General features: G+C 48.3%; 10 protein-coding genes across 10 annotated transcripts; 5 read left to right on the top strand and 5 right to left on the bottom strand.

Moving 5' to 3' along the window:
* Nucleotides 1-88: 88 nt before the first annotated feature.
* Nucleotides 89-1,052, bottom strand: N7484_004153 (putative phosphorylase; the record flags this gene model as incomplete). The annotated part of the gene is made up of 2 exons (XM_057114573.1): nt 89-880; nt 933-1,052. 2 exons carry the CDS (start codon nt 1,050-1,052, stop codon nt 89-91), a joined length of 912 nt encoding a protein of 303 aa, XP_056974713.1.
* An 870-nt stretch (nt 1,053-1,922) lies between these two features.
* Nucleotides 1,923-3,726, top strand: N7484_004154 (uncharacterized protein; the record flags this gene model as incomplete). The annotated part of the gene is made up of 5 exons (XM_057114574.1): nt 1,923-2,250; nt 2,302-2,345; nt 2,397-2,434; nt 2,487-2,680; nt 2,729-3,726. 5 exons carry the CDS (start codon nt 1,923-1,925, stop codon nt 3,724-3,726), a joined length of 1,602 nt encoding a protein of 533 aa, XP_056974714.1.
* Nucleotides 3,727-3,794: 68 nt separating this feature from the next.
* N7484_004155 (uncharacterized protein) lies at nt 3,795-4,816 on the bottom strand (the record flags this gene model as incomplete). The annotated part of the gene is made up of 2 exons (XM_057114575.1): nt 3,795-4,683; nt 4,743-4,816. The coding sequence occupies 2 exons, from the start codon at nt 4,814-4,816 to the stop codon at nt 3,795-3,797; spliced, it is 963 nt and encodes a 320-aa protein (XP_056974715.1).
* Nucleotides 4,817-5,493: 677 nt separating this feature from the next.
* On the top strand, nt 5,494-6,505 carry N7484_004156 (DUF3425 domain-containing protein; the record flags this gene model as incomplete). Its single annotated transcript, XM_057114576.1, has 3 exons — nt 5,494-5,530; nt 5,595-5,675; nt 5,766-6,505. The coding sequence occupies 3 exons, from the start codon at nt 5,494-5,496 to the stop codon at nt 6,503-6,505; spliced, it is 858 nt and encodes a 285-aa protein (XP_056974716.1).
* A 786-nt stretch (nt 6,506-7,291) lies between these two features.
* Nucleotides 7,292-9,369, top strand: N7484_004157 (NAD-dependent malic enzyme; the record flags this gene model as incomplete). Its single annotated transcript, XM_057114577.1, has 7 exons — nt 7,292-7,360; nt 7,416-7,637; nt 7,714-7,917; nt 7,971-8,099; nt 8,154-8,287; nt 8,346-8,612; nt 8,667-9,369. The coding sequence occupies 7 exons, from the start codon at nt 7,292-7,294 to the stop codon at nt 9,367-9,369; spliced, it is 1,728 nt and encodes a 575-aa protein (XP_056974717.1).
* Nucleotides 9,370-9,863: 494 nt separating this feature from the next.
* On the bottom strand, nt 9,864-12,799 carry N7484_004158 (putative ubiquitin-protein ligase (Asi3); the record flags this gene model as incomplete). The annotated part of the gene is made up of 2 exons (XM_057114578.1): nt 9,864-12,314; nt 12,368-12,799. The coding sequence occupies 2 exons, from the start codon at nt 12,797-12,799 to the stop codon at nt 9,864-9,866; spliced, it is 2,883 nt and encodes a 960-aa protein (XP_056974718.1).
* Nucleotides 12,800-13,751: 952 nt separating this feature from the next.
* N7484_004159 (elongin C) lies at nt 13,752-14,189 on the bottom strand (the record flags this gene model as incomplete). The annotated part of the gene is made up of 3 exons (XM_057114579.1): nt 13,752-13,890; nt 13,962-14,010; nt 14,069-14,189. 3 exons carry the CDS (start codon nt 14,187-14,189, stop codon nt 13,752-13,754), a joined length of 309 nt encoding a protein of 102 aa, XP_056974719.1.
* A 169-nt stretch (nt 14,190-14,358) lies between these two features.
* On the top strand, nt 14,359-15,436 carry N7484_004160 (SDR family NAD(P)-dependent oxidoreductase; the record flags this gene model as incomplete). The annotated part of the gene is made up of 3 exons (XM_057114580.1): nt 14,359-14,766; nt 14,827-15,220; nt 15,279-15,436. 3 exons carry the CDS (start codon nt 14,359-14,361, stop codon nt 15,434-15,436), a joined length of 960 nt encoding a protein of 319 aa, XP_056974720.1.
* Nucleotides 15,437-15,865: 429 nt separating this feature from the next.
* On the bottom strand, nt 15,866-18,308 carry N7484_004161 (E1 ubiquitin-activating protein ubaB; the record flags this gene model as incomplete). The annotated part of the gene is made up of 10 exons (XM_057114581.1): nt 15,866-16,136; nt 16,193-16,539; nt 16,602-16,714; nt 16,768-16,946; nt 16,996-17,275; nt 17,336-17,400; nt 17,454-17,578; nt 17,640-17,876; nt 17,988-18,158; nt 18,249-18,308. 10 exons carry the CDS (start codon nt 18,306-18,308, stop codon nt 15,866-15,868), a joined length of 1,848 nt encoding a protein of 615 aa, XP_056974721.1.
* Nucleotides 18,309-19,381: 1,073 nt separating this feature from the next.
* Nucleotides 19,382-20,797, top strand: N7484_004162 (queuosine 5'-phosphate N-glycosylase/hydrolase; the record flags this gene model as incomplete). The annotated part of the gene is made up of 4 exons (XM_057114582.1): nt 19,382-19,847; nt 19,913-20,067; nt 20,123-20,354; nt 20,409-20,797. The coding sequence occupies 4 exons, from the start codon at nt 19,382-19,384 to the stop codon at nt 20,795-20,797; spliced, it is 1,242 nt and encodes a 413-aa protein (XP_056974722.1).
* Nucleotides 20,798-20,857: the final 60 nt, after the last annotated feature.

Below are 20,857 nucleotides of genomic sequence, written 5' to 3' on the forward strand. Positions count from 1 at the left end.
GCCACTGGTCTTCTATTTCGAACATGTGCGATTGAGGCTTGATCAGGACCAACCATATTATTTGCAGTATGCGAGTCTAATATGTTATTTATTCTCTAGGGAGCCCCAGGTTGGCTAGAACGTTCATCGGGCCAACCTCTTTCCATGCATTAAGCTGCTTTTCATTCTCCACGTAGACGGAGCCAACCATTGACGCCGAATTTGCAGTTATCCCATGAAACACTTTTTCCTGTCTAGGAACAACCATCATCCATCGCTTGGTCAATATGAAATTATGAGGACATGGGTCACTTTCTGGCAAGTGAAGCGATTCTCGTGCCCGTTGTAACAGCCGCACATAAACCTCCAGCACATGCGCACTGCCTTTGACGAAACCACCTGGTAAGTCCCCAAACCTTTGCAGAAAATGAACAAAGCCGGGTGGGCCTTCTTCCGGCACCGAATCATAATCCGGGAAGAACCTGAAACCCTCGCCATATCCCTCATGAGCCCCGGGCGCAGGAACCACCTGTAAATGTTTATGGGCCCGACTAGACCCAGCCAGCACACCACAGTTAAAGAAAAGATAATGTTCCTCTTCCATTTCACAGATCATCCGCCACCCCGCATCCAAGTCCTCAAGATCAAGGGACTCGTGTTGCCTCCGATACGAGTCCACAGTCAGCAAGAGAAGCATAGGACGGAAAACAGGATATTTGTTTATCACGAGATAATGGGTTCCATTAACGATCGTGATACAAATATCAGGGTGATCTCTGGCTAAATCGCTGCCGGGGCCAAAAGTGCCCGCATGCGGGTCCGACGTGCCCGAGTTCGGGATTTGGAACTTGTCATCGGCCTGTGGCTTATTTTTCAGAGTCTGGGCTATGTGGAAGCAGAACTAGGATCGATCAGTCTTGAAATGGCGTCGGGGTCATGTGGTCGAGACTAACGATCATGCCTTTGTCGGCAACAAGAACCGGTTTGCTGGGTTGATAAGCGATGATCCCGTCAGACACCAGTCGGTCGAACTTGGCGCATATCTCCGCATGACTGAGAAGACCAATTGGCATGATGGGAATGACTGGTCGGTCTCCCGAGTGAAGAAATACGAATCTGGTTCCAGGTGTTTTGAGTGGTCGAGTCTGATTCTAAAGAGGGATCTACATCACTAACTTGGCGGGACGCGTTCAACAATAAGCGACGATCACGCGACCGGGCCCCGCGTAAGGTTAAGGTTGGGCCACTTAACCTTGGAATTAGGTCCACTTAACAACATTTTAAATACATTTAAGAATGGTTTGCTCGAAGTCCGAGGATTAGCCAGTTCTGAGCGGATCTCGCAGCTTATTTATTCTTTATTGGTCTCAAAGGCCACTGATCCTGGGGCTGAAGGGCAATCAAAACCCACCAGCATCGGTTCCTAACTTGACTGACGAATACTAACGCACATGGCTAACACACGCATGGGAGAAGCCACTCAATTGGCTGGGTGTAAAGCTGCCAAAACCCGTGTTGCTGGAAACCGGGACAACTAGTGCTTACAGGATTTGTCTATCAATTCTGCATTTAGTCTAGCCATAGCGAACGAACAAATCAAACTTTCCCACATCTCGTGTTATCGCGCCAAAATGGCCGCCACTTGTATTGGATACGGATCAGCACCCGAGACTCCATTGTTCATTTGCTCCAGTCTGCCAGGATGAGGCTCCTTTACGAAGCCCTGGAGGATGCTGCAGGTGGCAACAACGCCAACTGAAATGCTCAATCTCATCTCCTACACCTCGATCCAAAATTAAGTGTTATGAAGAACCTGTTTGCTGTCTGACACAAACTCAGACCTGGATCCAACCCCAAGCTCATATTTAGGCAAGACATTGCCAACCTTGAAATAGTGGAACAGCGCATGTTTCTCGCGAGATCCAAAGAGGATATTCGATACCATGTCTCAGGATCCTCTTAGTCGTGCAGAAACGGGGGATCTGTCCAAGTTTTCACGACTCGAGGCTTCCCTTGTAAATGCTGCCGTTGAACCACGCCCGAACTCAAGATCACAGAACGACGTCGACCGACATGCCCAAAAATCCGATCTCGGCGTCAATGAACTAGAATTTGATTTTGAAGTTGACATCAACCACTATCCATTAGGAAATCTCCACTCTCTTCAACAGGTTTTTGACGCCGTTCAGTACAACCACCATCTGCAGAATGGAGGTAATTTTTCCTCGGAAACCCGTATAAAATGTCTCCAGGTCGACTCACAAGGTGGAGGTATGTAAACACGTCTCATGAACGCAATTGAATGACTCTAATCTCCGAAAGATTGGCAAACATTAGACCAGAAGGACATGGGCAATCTTCTGCAAGTATGTGTGTTTTGTGAGGCCATTTTCAGGATTTACGCTGACATTCTTCAGCAATCCAACTCCTCAAAAGGACGCAAAATGCTAGTTTTGTGAGTTACGCACTCTGCAGCTGCGATATAATTCTGACTCGGATCGGTCTAGTTTCGTGCCTCTGGTACCCGCCGAAGGGACTTCATTTGGGTCGCGGGCTTTGATAACCCGGGAGAATGCAAATGATCTTATGAAGACCTTGAAGATCAACCCAGCCTTTCTCCTCAACCTGATTGGCAGACCTGATTACTGGGCACCTCAGAAGCACATGGAAGCAGACCATAATGGGAGCTTGGTGGCTTGCGGTCAGAAAACACCTCACAGATTAGAGATAAGTACTGACTGGGATGTAGATTTGTTCTGCCAACACCCTCGCTGGAATCTCCACGTCCAAGGATCTCCCACGTCAGTTTACATGCGGTATGATGTTAGACGCGACTTGACAACGTACATCATTTCACACAAGGAGTCTGATACGTCCATCAAGACACTCCATTCTCTTCTAAATATTGCACTCAACACCGCCTCAGATACCCAGAAGACCGCTGTCTTTATGGACGACCCCTTCGATATACATGTCATTCTATCCAATCTCTCCTTTGAAGCTTCAAAATACCACGTCAAGAGATTCCAGCGATTCATGTGGACACAAATCAACAAAGTCGATGACCACCTCGCTGGCCTCGAGACTAGCGATCGAGCAAAGCTCGGGGAGCTTACTAAACAACTCCAGATCATCTCAAAAAATGCAGACTCGCATATTGCAAATGCGGATGTGGCCATAATCACAGCCACAGCTATCCGCGATGTCCACTACCGCCTCATCACCTCGCTTCCGCGTTCCAATCCCTTCATCCTACAGCGAGTGGAGGATTCGATATCCTATGTTATCGCCTCAATGGAGAAGCAAAAGATTTGGTTTCTGAACTACAAGCAACGCAAAGACAGCACGATGTCTCTGGTCTACAATCTCGTGACACAGCAGGATGCGGCGAATAATATTCAAATCTCGCACAGCATGAAGCAAGACTCAACATCTATGAATGCGATTGCCGCTCTGACTATGGTCTTTTTACCGGGTACGTTTGCTGGCACGCTCGTTGGTGCTGGTGTATTCGGAGGAGCGATTCAAGAAAAGGTGTGGCTTATTTGGGCCGCCATTACCATTCCTCTGACATTGCTGGTAATGTTATGCTGGTGGCTATATCAGAAGACAAAGCATCCCATGGTTTTTGGGACGTCCATTTTACGTGGTAAAGAAAGGACTGAGCCACAAGATATGAGACCTAGGCGGTTTAGCGCATTTTCCTTTCGGAGTGGGAAGAGTGCGAGGACGGAGAAGGACATATAAGGACGGGAATGAAAAACTCCCCGGGGCCCAGTAATATAATGGAAACAGTTAGAAATTACTTCAAGCTATTACAGAGTCCACCCTTCATCACTCATCGCCTCCCTAGTGTACTCCTCTAATCTCTGTGCGAGCTTTCCATCCTTTGCCGCAGCGCTCTGCCACCTTGGCTCACCAAACCGCCGGAAGATTTCGAGATACGCGCCACTCTGCTCTGCCCTCATATCCTTACTAGCTACACAGAATAAACTGGTCCACGACCCTTTATCAGCAGGCCACATGAATCCGAACATGCGTAGCACCGAGAAAATGCTCACCATGCCTGACCCCGACTGCCCTACCGTCGTCGCAAGGTTTGTTTCAACCAGACCTGGATGTACGGATGAGACCCAGATCTCGCCCTCAAAGTTCCCTGCACTAAGAGAGCCTGGGCCGTATCTTTTGTGTAGCATTGTGATGTGCAGAATGTTCGCAAGTTTGCTTTGTCCATACCGCAGCCAAGGGCTACTATCCTTGAGCGATAGGTCCTTGAAGTTTATTCCCCCTTTTGGTGCGCCTAGGTGACCTGACGAGGTGAGATTGACGATTCGCACGCTGCCGGGAGGAAGTGATTTGGCGGTCCGCAGCAGTTGAGGGAGGAGGTGCTCTGTCAAAACCCAGTGCGCGAGGTAATTGGTTTGCCATTGAGCTTCGTGACCATCTTTGGTCATTTGGAAGGGCGTCGCCATGATGCCTGCGTTGTTGACCAGGCCGTGAAGGGCTGTTTCAATGGCCAGAAAGTGCTTAGCCGCCGCAACGACGCTGGCAAGGTCCATGAGGTCCATTTGTAGAAGGTCGATGTTGGCTAAAGGGTGCATTCTCTTAATGTTGGTGATGGCTTCTGTGCCCTTCTTAGTGGACCGAGCGCATAGGTAAACATGAGCACCATGCTCCGCTAGGTGAGCTACGGTATAATAGCCTCTGCATTGGTCAGATCGGCGACTTGGACTTCGAGGTAAGAGAGTATAGGGCAGACTTACATGCCGGAATTCCCCCCTGTGACTATGAAGACTTTGTCCTTGAGGTCTGGGAGAGTATCGGGATTGAAATCCATGTTCAAAGTGAGCACTTAAAACAGCTGATGAAAGTGTGATACTACGGAGCAAATAATGCAAGGTGTTGAGTCGAGTTTTGTTCTTTTTATGATACGACGAGATGCATCGCAAATGAAGAGTTGCTACGATATTTATATATCTCTTGTAGATAATGACCAATTTTAGAAGATGATCTCTTTCATTGAATTTTATTTCAAGCATCAGGAATTGTGAGCAAGCTGCATGGACTATGAACCAAGGAGGGAGGTGTGGGGTGAATAAGTGAGCCAACTGCTGCGTCTGACTTCTGAATTTCCAACAACTTTCAAAACTGGCCGCTCTAGGTAGATCATAAGGTTGTGTTCATCAATTACAGAGGATTTCGATTATACTGGAGCCCGGACCCGCCAGTGTGAGCAAGTCGCATGACGCTAAGCCCGTTCAAGTCAGATACTGTACTAGCCACCAATGGTATCCCGTGATCCAGACCCCTCATTGCCTGCGCCCAGTTGCAAATTATGTATATCAATTGCTCCTTTTCCGAGTGTCAGACTCGTCATTGTGAGCAGGCTGCATAAATCGTCTTGGCCGTCCCGAAGAAACTTGCATCATTTTTCTGCAATCCCAGAATCACAGCAATATTATCGCCCGCTAGAATCATGACTAGTACGTTTCAGCCTCCAAAATCAACTGCAATATGCATCCAAATCGCGCCGATGCCACAACTAGCCGAGGTACGTACCAGGCCAGCTACGTCCACCAAAAGACAATGACTTGTTCACACCGTATAGGCGACAGGTAGACAGGACGATTGGACTGGAGTCAAGGATGCCGCCGCACGCCGTCGAGCACAGACAAGACTAAGCACAAGGGCATACCGTAAGGCCTTGTTTCCTCTTTCTTCCAAATCAAGATACAACATGAGCCCAATCAAAACGCACCCAGTTATTGAAGCTAACATTCTGGTAGGAAAACGCAAAGCTCTAGCAAGGAAGGCAGAAGCACCCAGTGGCACGGCCGGGACCCTGGTTCAATCAGATGAGCCAGTGGAATGCTGGGACATTGCTCAGCAATCAATCTGCATAGTCCCAGCATCCCGTATCAAACAACTATACAATTCGAGAAATCCCTTGCTACCCAATCAGCGTAAGAAAGAGCAATGTCAAATCCTCTTCCCCCTCTGTCCGGATCATCTCATTACGCTCCTCCAATATAACGCCCTCCGCGCTCTGGCCGTCAACCGCACCTTAATTTCGGGTATCCTCGTCACGCCGCTCGACTGTGATAAAGAAGTTATTCACGTCATCCCTTACCCTACCAAGCCTGAACTACTCCCTTCAGCGCTTCTGCCCACCGCCCTTCAACAAAGGGTGCCGCACGGCGACTGGATTGACCTGTTCCCGTGTCCTGAGGGACGAGACCGCCTGATTCAGGCCGCTGGCACATTTGATGAGGACGAGCTGTGGGCTGACTGTATTGGCGGGCTATACGAAGGCTATCCAGACGACGAGATCAAGCGACGCGGCATCATTGCATGGTCACCGCCCTGGGATATTACGGGGTGGGAAATGTCGGAAGGATTTCTGAGGAAGTGGGGTTGGTTATTCCAAGGGCTGCCGGGAGCGTTAGAGGCGACGAATCGGTGGCGGATGCAGAGATGCGAGGAGCCGCTTGTGCATGAGGACTGCAGGGCACATGCAAGTGTATGATATTTTTGTTTTCCAGCGACCTCGTCACTGTCAAAGAGGGTAGGTAGTACCAGAAAAAAAGATGGTTGGCGGGTATTATATGGTATATCTGGTCAATAGAGTTCGTACTCCATATTCTTCTGCCAAATTCGCCTTGCCAATCCAGTTGCTGTAGAATACTGGCACTCAATAATCCTTCAGCGACGAAGCCAGTCTGCTCAGGCGTTATCCCCTACAGCCAGGTCCTGCAAAGGTCACGAGTTTCACGCAACATTGCACTTAGGTTGTTGCAATTGCGAGAATGGCAGAAAGATTTTTAAGGAATTGTAGTAAGAAAACATAATCCATTAAGCCCAACCTTGGAACGACCATTAGTGCGGTGCATAAAGTTAGCGATTGAAATTTACAGTTTATTGGCTCCCATCCTCAAGATACTATTTTGTACGTATCAAGGCTTTTATCTGAAGCAAAAACAGTGTCGCTTTCTTGCAATTGCACAAGCAATTTAATTAGTCTCAAAAAAGGTTGCAAATAGCAACATTCCAGGTTTGGGTATACGGGTAACCATCGGATCGGAAACTCTGAAAACCGGACGACTCCACCGGAACATGACATCACAAATACTGAAACCAGATTATATTCACCCCTTCGGTTTGGTATCAGGCCGTGCGATCGTATAATAGATCAGCAGTCTCAGCGATATAATCATCAAGCTGGTAACACACAGACCGCGGGGGATTAATTACTTGCCCCGCATCTACCCTAATGCGCATCACGCAACAACCTAGAAACCTCACCGATCACATCATGTCTACTGCCAGCAGACTTAGCAGGCTACCTCGCTCGATTAATCGACCACTGCAATGCCCATACGAGGTTAGTGAATTCTCACCCTTGAGATGCCTCGGCACGATGCTGAATGGTTCTGCAGGGCAACACGCTGCTACAAAGCTCGCGTTTCAACAAGGGAACGTCATTTCCCAACGAAGAGAGGGATCTTTTCAAATTGCATGGACTACTACCGCCCAATGTCCAAACTCTCGATGAGCAAGTGCAGCGCGCATACCAGCAATATAGCAGCCGAGGCGATGACCTCGCCAAGAACACGTTCATGGCTAGCATGAAGGCACAGAACGAAGTGCTGTACTTCAAGGTATGTACTCCCCAATGAGAAAGCGCTGCCATCTAGGCCATTTGCTCTAGATGCGAAAACTGACACTCTCGATTAGCTATTGCAAACCCATCTCAAGGAAATGTTTAGTATCATCTACACTCCCACTGAGGGTGATGCCATCGAAAACTATTCGCGACTGTTCAGGAAGCCCGAGGGATGCTTCCTCAACATCCGCAATCAGCACTCTATTGACAGCCACTTATCACGGTTTGGAAATGAGGAGGATATCGATTATATTGTCGTCAGCGATGGAGAGGAGGTACGTGCCTGTTGACTTCTGCCACTGAGAGCACCCAGGACTAAGAGCCGCAGATTCTAGGAATCGGAGACCAAGGTGTTGGTGGAATTCTCATATCTGTGGCCAAACTTGCGATCACTACTCTCTGTGCTGGTATTCATCCTGCACGACAACTTCCAGTGGTTCTCGACTGTGGAACGGACGTAAGAAATGGTAATATAATGGGAGTATCGACACTTTGCTGATGCCTTTTCTAGAACGAAGGCTTGCTGAAAGATGAGTTGTACTTGGGACTCCGTCAGCACCGAATTCGGGGCAAGGAGTATGATGATTTCGTGGATCGCTTCGTCCAGAGTGCTCGGAAGCGTTTCCCCAAAGCCTACATTCACTTGTGAGTAAACTCAATGCTTATTCATTCTCGTCGGTTGAACCATGCTGAAAGCAAATAGTGAGGACTTTGGACTTTCCAATGCGAAAAGAATTCTGGATAAATATCAGTCACAAATTCCCTGCTTCAATGACGATATTCAAGGTACTGGATGTGTGACTCTGGCTGCCATGATGGCGGCTTTACATGTCAGCCAAGTCCAGATGGAGGATGTCCGCGTGGTGATATTTGGCTCGGGTACAGCTGGAACAGGAATCGCAGATCAGATCGCGGATACCATTGCGACAGAGACTCACAAGCCCAAGACCGAGGCTTCGAAGCAAATTTGGTATGTGCAGTATTCCGCATGAAGCTTGGGAAGAACTGACACGAACCTCTTTAGGTGTCTCGATAAACCAGGCCTTCTTTTGAAGTCCATGGCGGAGAAATTGACTCCGGCTCAGACACCATTTGCCCGAGAGGATACTGAGTGGCCAGAAGGGAAAGATAATGACCTGCTATCAGTTATTCAAAACGTCAAACCCCACGTACTGATCGGCACATCCACGAAACCAAAGGCATTTACGGAAGAAATAATCCGAGAAATGGCCAAGCACGTGGAACGACCAATCATCTTTCCTTTGAGCAACCCGACTCGCCTTCACGAAGCCCAGCCAAAGGACATCTACGAATGGACAGACGGCCGAGCACTAGTTGCAACAGGCAGCCCTTTCCCACCAGTGGAGTTTGGTGGCGTGAAATATGATATTGCGGAATGCAACAATTCCACTTGTTTCCCTGGTATTGGACTTGGTGCGGTTCTTTCACGCAGCCGACTTGTTTCGAAAAAGATGCTTGTTGCAGCAGCGGAAGCACTTAAGGCACGCTCTCCGGCATTGGAGGACCCGAACCGGCCTCTCTTACCTGATGTAGAAGATGTGCGAGAGATAAGTGTGGATATAGCGGCTGCTGTGATCAAATGCTCAGTTAGCGAAGATCTTGCACAGGAAGAAGGGATTCCGTCTGAGGATACTGAGCTTAGAGAATGGATCCGGGCACAGATGTGGGAGGCTGTGTATAGGCCTCTCGTAAAGCCACAGGCTTGAGTATCTCTACTCCATGGATTTATTGTTTTCGTTATTCTTCCTGTTCACACCCATATTCCAGCCTTTCTGCCTTAAGTCATCATCTATGTTCCGTTTCGAGTATACTTTACGGTGAACACTTAAGTCAATCATGATTAATGCTTCAGAATTATTGGCCTGCTCTAAATCAAGTATTAGTACCAAGTATTAAAAGAGCCACTCCGCTATACCCGGTGTAATGAAACAGCTTGGATCATGATTCAAGATGACCCTACCGTCATCAAACATTGTTCTCTATATTTCACTCACCAGCATCTCAAGTCGAAAAAAAATTCATTAAAAGACAATGGAATCCATTTCGTCTTATGCTCTTTACAAGATTTGACAAGTGCGAAATGGGTAAATGTGTCTTAATATTATATTCTAGGTAACTGAAGTAGGAGCATAGACAACCAAATCCAAAATGTAGTCATAAAACAATAAATAGAAGAATGCAATTACTCGATGCGTGACCATCACGGAACCCATAGCCGCATGAAACCACCGACTTCCTGACGACAAGTAACACAGCTACCGAAATTGTTCATTGCTAGGCTAACCCGGCAGTCTTCGCAGATGCAAAGGCAACGACATGGCCAGGTAATGATGGACCGAGGGCTCGTTTGACATACTACACAAGGAGGGCCGTTAGGGCCCAAGCCCATGGCGCCTTCCTCCCAACTATGGGCGTCAGAGGTAGGAGCAGTTTCAGAGCGCCGAGAGATGATCAGTTGTTCAAGCATCTCGGTTTCTTCCTCGGGGTTTGGTTTGCGCCTTTCAATGGTCGACTTGGAGCCGACATGATGTACACGGGAAGAAAGCAGGACCCGAGATCTATCCCGTTCTACCTGCTTCTGATACTGGCTACGAGTCATAATGCGATTTCCTTGTCCAGGAGTGAGATGGGCTGCAAGGATACGGGCTTCCTCTCTGCTCTCTCGGTCACGAGGATCAAGGAGACGAGCAAATGTATCCAAATCCATATGAGAATCTTGCAACGGTGAAGTCTCGCGAGAGAAGCCAGGATTTGGGTTGGATTGAGTGGGGGTGCGGCGACCATCCGATGGGTAATCTTCCCATTCGGACTCTGAGGCATTGGTAGAAAACGAGATGACACTTGTTAGGTCATCCTCGATCACCGGAGGTCTATAATCAGGGGTGTGATCTTGATTGCCCCAAGATCCACCAGCCTTCCACCAGCCATACATCTTATCCTCCAGTCGGCTCTCATCAGGAAGTTCCCAGTGTTGTCTTCCAGAACTCTCCTGCTTTCTCATTTCCAGTTCGACGTCGAAATCATGGTTCTCAGGAAGCTGAAGCACTCCTTCATCGGTAAGAATCCAAAAGTCCAGCAATTCTGACGAAGGGGTTTTCGCAGACTTTCGTTTATTCCGGGATCCGGCCAATCGTTTCAACCATTGTGGCCGAGCATGGATACCGAGCCTGTCAAGCACTCTGCTAAAAGCACAAGCAATCCAACGCACGATAAGCCAGAATATGGCGCGGAAGAAAGAGATACCATGCCAAAGTCGGACAGAAGACCGAACAGCACCCACGCCACCTAGTTCAGCTTGAGATTGTGTCGTCCGTGAACCATTTCTAGGCTTCTCGATCTTCTTCTCCCGGCCATATCCGCTTTCCCAGACTGAAGCATCATCGGGCAACTCAAAACTAGCGAACCTGGCAGGGTCAAAAGGCGTGGTTCCCATGTTGTGGCTTTCCCAGTTCCCACTTGAAGAATTGCGTTTTCGGGAGGCTTCGATCTCAGCCAAACGGTCCTGTTCAAGCCAAGTCATTTGTCTCGCGATCACTGCCTTGCCTTCGTTCAAGAACACAGCTTCGCTCGCGGCTGTTAACGCCACGTAGCCAACACGTAGCAGAGTGGTGTAGAAGTCTTCATGCCTGTTGAAACGAATGTTACGAATCTGGGTTGCTCCCTGCATGTTTTCATTCGCCATCATAAATCTCTCTCGGAGAGAGAGGGTGTGGTTATCTTCAGGAGACAACGAGAAAGCGGTAATAGTCAGGGCCAACCCGTAGATTGCCACACATATGATAACCCCAAATAAAACGAGCAGATGAGGAATAAACCCAACGATGCAGACCGTTGGGAACTTGAGCACACCTGTGTCGAGACTTACTGGAGGACCCGCCTCCAATCCCCAGCACATTGCAGCCATGAAGCAAGCCCCCCAAAAGGCAGTATTTGCAAGACGGTATCGGCTTTGCTTACCAAAGACTTCCAGGATATGCGATGTCAGACTGTTGCAGCAAGATATCAACACAATAAGTAAAAGCTCCGGAGTGACATTCATGCGCTCCAGCACTTGTGCTCTTGACAGAAGCTGAAGGGGCGATGCCGTGTTATCTCCACTGCCGCCTTGAGTAAGAGGATTATGTTTCGCAAGGCCAAACATGCCAAGACCAATAGATTTACTGATCATAGATTCTGCTTCAGCAAAGGCAAGAGAGTGCTCGAAGATCGACATCCCTGTCTCAGTCATGACAGGACGCCCTTGCAATGCGCAAGAAAGGGTTTCCACAAAGTGGCTTAGGCATAAGACGATAAAAACTGGCCATAGGAGTGCAAAGGATCCATATGGAATAGCCGGAGCGTTGGCGGTTTGTGCCATCCTTACAGCACTGCAGGCCTGCTCATCTGATTCCCATGGTAAGAGACTTGACGCAAACCAATGCAAAGATCCTCCACCAGTCGCGTAGTCAAATACCAATGGTTTCCGTGGCCTGCCATATCGCATTGTCGCAAAGTCGGGAGATGTTTGGCATCGAATTCCGCGTGTCAATGTCAATAATTGCGAAAGGAAAAGGACGATAGGAATAATGCGCAATGCGAGACGTCTCTGCCATCCCAGTTGAAGGTGCCGCCGCGTGGATGCGTATATCGTGATTCTATTCAGGATCAAGGCCTGTTGCAGTTCTTAGTGGTAGCCCTGTGAAGGTGTAGAGATGCCGCGCTTACCTCCACCAAGCATGCGAACGACCAGATGCTTGTTAGATACCCGAAGAAGCCACCGACCTTCCGCATCGTCGACGTGACCTCTGCAAGGTACCAATTTTCCACCTGTTCGACCACCTCGGGGGCGCCGGCCGCAATCTCCGCGGCAGCGTTCATGGCCTCATCTGCAATACCCTGTCCAGCCACTGGCGCAGCAGTTGGCCACAAGTTCAAGCTCATATCCTCAATCCCAGCCATTCGGGCGATGTGTCGTGGAACCGTGCTGAAAGCGAAGGTTTCGGCATGATGAAGAGCGCGGAGAGGAAGAGAGAGTAGTTCGCGTGGCGAGGGAAGGAGGGTATGTCCAGTAGTCTGGGAAATGGTCGAGTTGATCGCCTGAGCCACTGAAGCTGGAGAAGTGCTCGGCATCGATGCTGGGCCTAAAGCACCAGACATGATGGGCTGGTGTCAAGGAGTCCCCCCTATCAGTAATCACTATCAACAAGATCCGGGGAAGTCGGAACGCTATGGGGAAACCCCCACGCGACGCTCGCAATCAACAAGTTGGCCGTGCGATAGAATCGGAATAATGGGAAGAATTCGATGCCACATCCAAAACCATAGCGAGCATAGCTCCTGCTGACTGCAAACCGATCAAGAGGGGAAGAAAGTGTTGGGGTCGCCGCTTCCTTCAAGCCGGGCACCTCCTCCGGATGAGTCAGCAGATGGGACAAGCCATGAAATTCGTCCATCAGGTTTTCTTACCTCGGCTGTCGATGAACAAGTTGAGAAGGATAATATGAGCCATCAAGTGCTATAATATGATGCTCACTGAAGTAATATATCTAAGAATCGGTATGAATCCTGCGGAGGTTTGGTTGGCCCAGATCAAACTGTGTTTCATTAATCGATCAACACTGATCAAAATCTAGCTTCATGAACATTAAAAGATGTATCCCGCAAATCCCAAAGCCACATACATCGAAATCCAGTTTCCATAGTCACAAAGAAACTGAAGGCAAAAAAGGCGGGAGTATTTGATCTGCCATCCATTTTAGACCATTCGGCCACGGAGCGTAGCAGGCTCGAATGTTTTGATGCTTGAATGGCTCAGTGTTATCGAACCATGCGCGCCAGGTTCGTAGAAAAAGTAATCATTCGAATTACTATGTGTGTTCGAGCAGTAATTTTATATGCTGTACCAAAAACGCCTGGTGCAGTGTTTCCCATACGGCCCATAACTCCTTGGAAGCATATCGCCGGAATTATTGTCTCGCTCTTCTCATTGCCTCATAAATCATTGTAAAATGCAAAAAAAATCTAAGCACTGTCAAATGCCTTCCGTCAGTTCTAGTACCTTAGTAAGGATGAAAGGGCAAATACAACTTACATCTCAACATATGGTCACTTAAGTGTCCAAGTAATCGGCTGCCATCAAGAGCTCTAAGCACAGCTCTGCGGGGATATCCATATCAGTCACATTGGCCTGGTCCTTGTGTTTCTCGTTGTATAGAAAATATTCGCAGACTTTCTCAAGGACGACCCCGCTGCATGAGAGAGTGGTTATTGACATGGAACAACTATTGGTGGAGTGCGTGACATGTGATCACGGACGAACCTCAGATTTTCAAGTATACAGCGACCGGTGATAGCCTCTGAGAATTTGCCTATAACGCAGAGGAAGATTAGCGGGTGTTTCGGCGTCATGGACATGGCTTGACACACTCGAAGGGTCTAACATGCGCCGGATTGTACCCGAAATGCAAGCGGAGCTGCGGGGTAGAATGAACTCAAAGCCATCGCATGATACCAGAGTCACATACTCGTGTTCAGTAGAGGATTCCATGGTGGGGAGGCGCATGTAAAATAGATGACGGAGGTAGAGCTTGAGAATCCAGATACATTTGTCTAGTGGCCCGTGCGTTCCAACGATAACAGATAACAGATAAGACGATAACGATGAGCGCGTCTGCTTTTATCATTAGGTTGTTCGTGTTCCCATACACTTTGTCAAGATGAACAGCACCACACTCTGGAATCGTTTAAGAAGCTCTGTGAATCTGGCATATTACACAAGGCAAATCAACAATATCAAACCTCACATCCCGGGCACAGCCAGCACAAAAGGAAGCATCCGATTTCTATCTTCAGCTCAGTCCAGCAATGATGCCCCAGTTACTTTCCAGCCTGCAAATCGACTCTCTGGTCGAACATGTATGATAACAGGTGGAACATCAGGTATTGGCTTTGCCATTGCAGAGAGATTTCTTCAAGAAGGAGCATCCTCAATCATTCTCGTCGGCAGGTCCCGGGAGCGTCTAGAAGCAGCAGCCACGAATCTCCGCTCCTCAGATAAAGTGCAACTACTCGTTGGAGATGTCGCAGAAGCCGGTACATGGATGCGTGAACTTGAAAAGCAAATGGTAAGCGTCATATTGAGAATTATTCTTTCTCGTCCATATAGAAGCTAATCAACAGCACAGACTAATGTGGATATCCTTGTCAACGCCGCAGGAATCTCTGTCACAAATATCCTCCCGCGGTCAGAGCTAGAGGATATCTCGAAGATACTGCGCACAAATCTTGAAGGTGCCATACTGACCTCGCGAGCATTGATGCGTGCCGCAATCCGCAGCCGTGTGCGCAACCGGAATGCAGCAGAAGGAGAGAAGAAGCCTTCTTCGAGGTGTATTATCAACATCTCGTCGCTGCTGGCCCTTAAGTCAGGAACGGGCGCTGTGCCATATGCTGCATCAAAGGCTGGTCTTCTGGGATTGACCCGGTCGCTAGCGGTTGAGGCATCGGCCTCATTGAAGGATGTTGTTATTCGATCCAATGCCATTCTTCCGGGGTATATCGAGACCCCTATGATCGCAGGTACATCTTTACGAGTTTTTTCTTATCCATGGTACACATCGCTGATCTGTATGTCTAGATTTCACTTCCGGGGAAGTGGGTAGGCTAAACGATAGCATTCCCCTTCATCGATTCGGCAAACCGAGTGAAGTGGCCGATGCGGCTGTCTTCCTAGCGCAAAACGAATATGCCAATAACTGTGTGCTCAACCTCGATGGCGGATTGAGTGCAGTCTAATGAATTTTTTCTAAGGGAATTGCGAAATAATTGATGTAATTTCAAGGTTATGGCCTGCACTATACTGCTTTGGGCCAGGTATCTTGTCCAGGTGTAAGCTAGCCTTGTCTTGAGTCTCGGTGCGCCATCCATGTACAATAGAATTCACTGTAAATAGACTATTTTAACAATTCGCATCGCAAGGAAAATCAGCTTAATATGTTTTTACTCCGATATATAGTCTGCCTTTGAGCTGGTTTAGAGATGACCATTGTGAGATCATTAAATCTTTTCTCAATCAAACATAACTTGCTGTGGCGTGATATAATACAGGTGTAACAACATGGATAATAAAGTCCAAAATTCAAACTGAGTGCCACCAAAACTCTATTTTCTTTCTTCAGAAAATGCATGGGCTGGGCCTTTTTGTGAAGCCGAATAGCTTATCTTCTAGTCGTCGATCAAGATAGCACCTTCGTCTTCTATAATGATGGGCTCGCTGTTGTTTCCATTAGACGTTGACTCGCCCGCGACCTTTTTGGCGACGTGTCCATTCGTCAGGTCATCATCTTCAGCTTCCCGCTTTCGCTTGCCAGTTGAAGAGGCACCGTTTGTCAGTGCATCTTCGGAAGCGGGCTGTGTCGCTTGTTTTGGTTTACGTGGGATGTCCACGACCTTTTTCAGCACGGCGGGCTTGACCTCTTCAGCGGCTGGTTCCGTTCTATATTATATTTACTTAGCTTCAAACCTTGAAGTGTTCTTCCACGTGTAACTCACTTTTCAATGATAAAAAGCTCCAAGTTCACGCGAGGATCTTGATCTTGATCATCCTCATCGACGACAGTGATCCACGAGTCTTTTGTGATTCCGAGCTCCGACAATTTTTTGGGGAGATTGTCTTCAAGATCGGGATCGTATATAATACCCGACTCTTTGAGAATGGAGAGCTCCTCGCCGTAGCCTAACTCTGATCGAAGTACTCCCTCCACGATGTCGTTAAGGGTTGCTTGTTCAGGGTCGACAATTACCTGCCCATGCACCGCTGAACAAACGCCGCAATCCGGTCTTGGAGGGTTCAAAGAATCAGAGTTGATAGCGCGGGCTCCAGATCTCTCGAGGAAAACCTGCAAGTATAACAGCGTCAGCAACGAATTGAAGGCTTCAGAAAGGGGCTGCAAATCAGTACCATCTTTGAATTTGCGAGATCACCCTGGAGTACTTTGAAAGCCTGGAGCACACAGAGCCCAGCGGTCATGGCATTTGTAGTGGCAATGGCGGGGATAATGTTGCCAGCCATCTCTGCGACGCGTGTTAGAAGCTTAGATCGGATACATCAGCAGGTTTGAACTCACGCTTAGTATCAAATTTAGATTTAGGTTCAATATCGAATATCGCAGCACGCAGGATAGCCGTTGCGGTCACAAAATCCAATGTGTCATTATCATCTTTGTCAAACTCTATGATTGGAGTAGGGCCTTCGGACGATGCAGTCTTCTGGAGCTCTTTAAGGCGCTTGCTCAAGCGGTCCAGGCTATCTCAAATTAGTCAAAGAAAACATATTATCTAGGAGCAAAACTCACCTATCCTTGAACACGTAAAAGGCTTCTGGCTCTGTCCATTCCCTCTGGTCTATGTCGACGACTGTAGGGTCGACGGACTTGGACTGCTCCTGGAGCTGGTCCCAGTCAAGAGCCTCGGGTGCTTTGCGCTCTTTCCACATACCTTCCATTCCACGCAGTTCCTCAATGTCTATCCTGAATACTTTGTCAAAGACCTTGTGTGGAAACTCTTCAGAGCCCATGGAATCGCGGATTTCTTGGAGCTGCTGCGCTTGTTGCTTCAATTTTGCGATTTCATCGGCTGAATATCAATTAGCATCAGTAAGAGAAGGCCATAAGGGACATGATGGTTTGGACTAACCATTGTCTGCGGTTGTTGAATTATCAAGGCCCTCTGGACTGTCCTCACTATCTCCAAACAACTCACTATATCCACAGGTGAGATACTGAATATCCACGAGTTCTTCGGGCTAACTTACGGCAATAGATAGCTTTTACCCCACACGATGCAATGGATTGGTTGAGTCGGCGAACTGCGGATTGTGCAGATAGGATGCGCTTTGGGGGTCTCTTTGGGGTTGCAATCATAGCACTCAGTCAATCCCTGCTTGAGTCAGCGATATTCTTCCCTAAAGCCAAAACTTCTGCTCCTGGTTAGTAGCTACCTTCTCAATGACTTGCACCTGGCCGTTGAAGCCTGTGGTGCCACTCTCAATCAAGGGAACAGCTGCGGCAAGGCACATGTGATTCACATGGCGTCGTGCAGCGAGATTGTCAAGCGCATTGAAGACAAGGTTAAATGATTGAAACCACTCCACGTTGAACCGCTTGTCCATGACGTTGGCATGGTAGGCCTCTAGCTTGGCCTTTGGCTGGAACTTATGCGCAACCTCCTTCGCAACCTAAATGGACAACGAGCCTTGTCAGAACATAATCTGGTGTGAATGCGCACATCGCGCGTGTTGTGCGCCGCAGGAGCTATTCAAGGAGGGGAATCGAAGGGACCGACGCACCAGGGCCTTTGGCTTCTTAATGTGTTCATGTCGGAAAAGGAATTGGCGGTTGAGGTTGCTCAGGTCGATTGTGTCAAGGTCGATGATGTGAATTTCACCGAAGCCTGTCAGGACGAGGTTTTTGAGGAGCTCGCACCCAATGCCGCCGGCGCCAACCAGCAGCACGCGCGCCTAGTAAAAGAAAATAGCATCAGTATGTGATCGCGTTGAATGACTTCAGTCCTCTTAGAACCTTTCGTTGCCCTCCCAAGGATCCCTTACCTCTTGAATGGTGCGCGTGAGGTCAACACCTAGCGAACGCTTGATCGAGCTTTCCGCCATCCCGGGCGCAGTGTTGAGTATGAGGTTCTCTCTGGATACGATCAAAAGTGGCCGGGGATCAAATAAAACATATCGATCACGCGGGAACAAAAGAAAGTGAGGTAGAGAGGGTGGATGAGAAGGAGAGAACGCAGGGCGTGTGAGATCCGGAAGAAGAGGCCGGGACGACGTCTTGACTGTCGATGATGGCAGAGCTTCGCCCGCTAACTCCGCAGCCACCCCAAACACTTTATCCTTATCTCCCGCCCTTGTTTCCTCTCTTTTTGTTCTCATTTGCAATTGTCTAGATTAATTATGTCTGTTATATTCTGCATTCTCTTCTACAATTGTTCATCTCTTTGTGCAATTGCCTTTTGCATTCCAGGCAACCTGTAAGGTTGCGGCTGTGAACAGGACTTTGCATCCCCGCTTGTTCTAGTGGATATTTCCAATTGGAAGAAAGAAAGGTGATTGCTAGGTTGGGATATGTTGGGTTTGTCCAGCCTGAGTCCGACTCAAACACGACTCTGGTCAGGCTGAATGATAAATCACACCTGAGGGGAATTGGGTAAATCCGTGGTTATATACCGTAGTCAAGAATACGACTCAATGACTCCTTATAGCCTCAAGGATTGGAGCAATTCATGCCAAGGAGGTACTTTGTTTGGCCAACTTAAACGAGGCAATAAAATAACATAAGCTTTCTTAAGGAACAACTTGGAATGCATGCAACATCACCGTGGAGCAGGAGGTTATCTTCACCCTCAGCCTCAATCGTGCCCCTGCTTACATAAGAGATGTTTCTATCCAAAAATTGATGGATTTTCTCCGTGGCGAAAAGAAAGAACCTTCCCATCCCTCATTTTTGCAATTCCAGAGTGATCGGGATCCATATATCGCATATCTTAGTGTCTCTATCGCAGCATTTGGCCAAGTTTCTTTGTATGGGTGGATAGATTGGTCCTCAGTTGACCCTTCCTATTGTGTATCTGGTCCCTGTCGCACCCCAGGAGATCTAGGGGATACCGACAATTACGCCCGGATAGTCCATCCGTCATACCTTACTGATAAAAATCACCGCAAAAACAACCAGAATGCCTTCGCTGGAACCAATTCAACCCAGAACTCAGCCGATCGATTCAGGGTCCGAGGACGAAGCGGATCCTGAACTGGTGGAGCTGCTTCGCCAGCATTACGGGCTGAGCGGTAAGTCAAATAAAGGTGCTCCGCCAGAGACAAAAGTGTTGGAGAATGCTCAGTATGTCTTTGACAATGCCATTGATGTCGCCCTCAGCTTGACCCACACCAAAGATGCGGCCGAGACAATATGGCGTATGATGCAGAAGAAAGAATACTGTACCCAGACCTGGTCAGAGCACGAGCTTCATCCGCAGACTAAAGATGAGAGTACTGTGGATTTCATCTTCACGATGGATCTGTTGAATTTCAGTTTTTGGTCAGAGCACAAAGATGAGGAGCGCTTTGCGATCGAGTATCGTGGGCAGAAGTGGACTGGATATTGGAGTTTGGTTGCGGCTCTTCAAAGAGCCATCGATGAAGGTATGAGCCCCGCATACACCCCTCACCCTTGTTGTAAGAAGAGAGGCTGACCATAAAATCCACAGGCATTCCTATCACCACCCCCGATTTCTGGGTGAACGAGTTAGAATGTACAGAGGAGATCCTTCGACATGTCTTCCGGTCTGCTACAGACGAGGAGATCCCTCTATTCCACGAGCGAGTACAATGCTTGCGCGAGGCTGGTGAAGTCCTGTGTAACGTATGTCTTCTTACTCGTTCCACATTTTACAAGCTCTAATTGAGATGGATACCAGGAATTTGGAGGCAGCTTTGCAAACTGCATTGATAGTGCCAACTTCTCTGCCGCAGGCCTTGTCAACTTGCTCACGGAGAGCTTCGACTGTTTCCGCGATGAGACAGTCTTCCACGGCAAACGGGTGCGACTGTATAAGCGAGCCCAGATCCTGGTCGCGGATCTTTGGGCCTGCTTCAATGGCGAGGACTTTGGAGAGTTCCATGACATTGACAAGATTACAATGTTTGCAGGTACAAATGTTATCTCTACAACCATCTCATTCAATCGCTAATGACATCGTACAGACTATCGTATCCCACAGATGCTACACCAACTTGGGTGTCTCCGCTACTCTCCCCCACTGGAAAACCATATCCGTAGTCTAAAGCCGTTGACGCCAGGCTCGACTTGGGAAGTCGAGCTTCGTGGAACCAGTATTTGGTGTGTGGAGCTGATTAAGCGTGAGATTGAGAAGCGGCACCCGGAGGTCAAGACCGCTGGCAAGTCTGTTAAGACTGGCGACATTGAGAATGAAGACTCTGAAGAGCCCACTGAAAACGCTGAGAAGCCACACAAAACCTACGGGATCAATGCGATCCTCATTGATTTCTTTCTATACGATACAATGAAGACTTTGGAAGCGGAGCACAACGAGGGTATTCCCCACCATCGGACACGGAGCATTTGGTACTAAGGCGTATTTTCTCATGGCGTCAATGGTATCTTTTGGGCATCATTTGTGGATTGGCATTCA

The sequence above is a fragment of the Penicillium longicatenatum genome (assembly GCF_028827895.1).
Source record: "Penicillium longicatenatum strain IBT 33135 chromosome Unknown contig_2_segment0_segment0, whole genome shotgun sequence".
NCBI classification, from domain to species: domain Eukaryota; kingdom Fungi; phylum Ascomycota; class Eurotiomycetes; order Eurotiales; family Aspergillaceae; genus Penicillium; species Penicillium longicatenatum.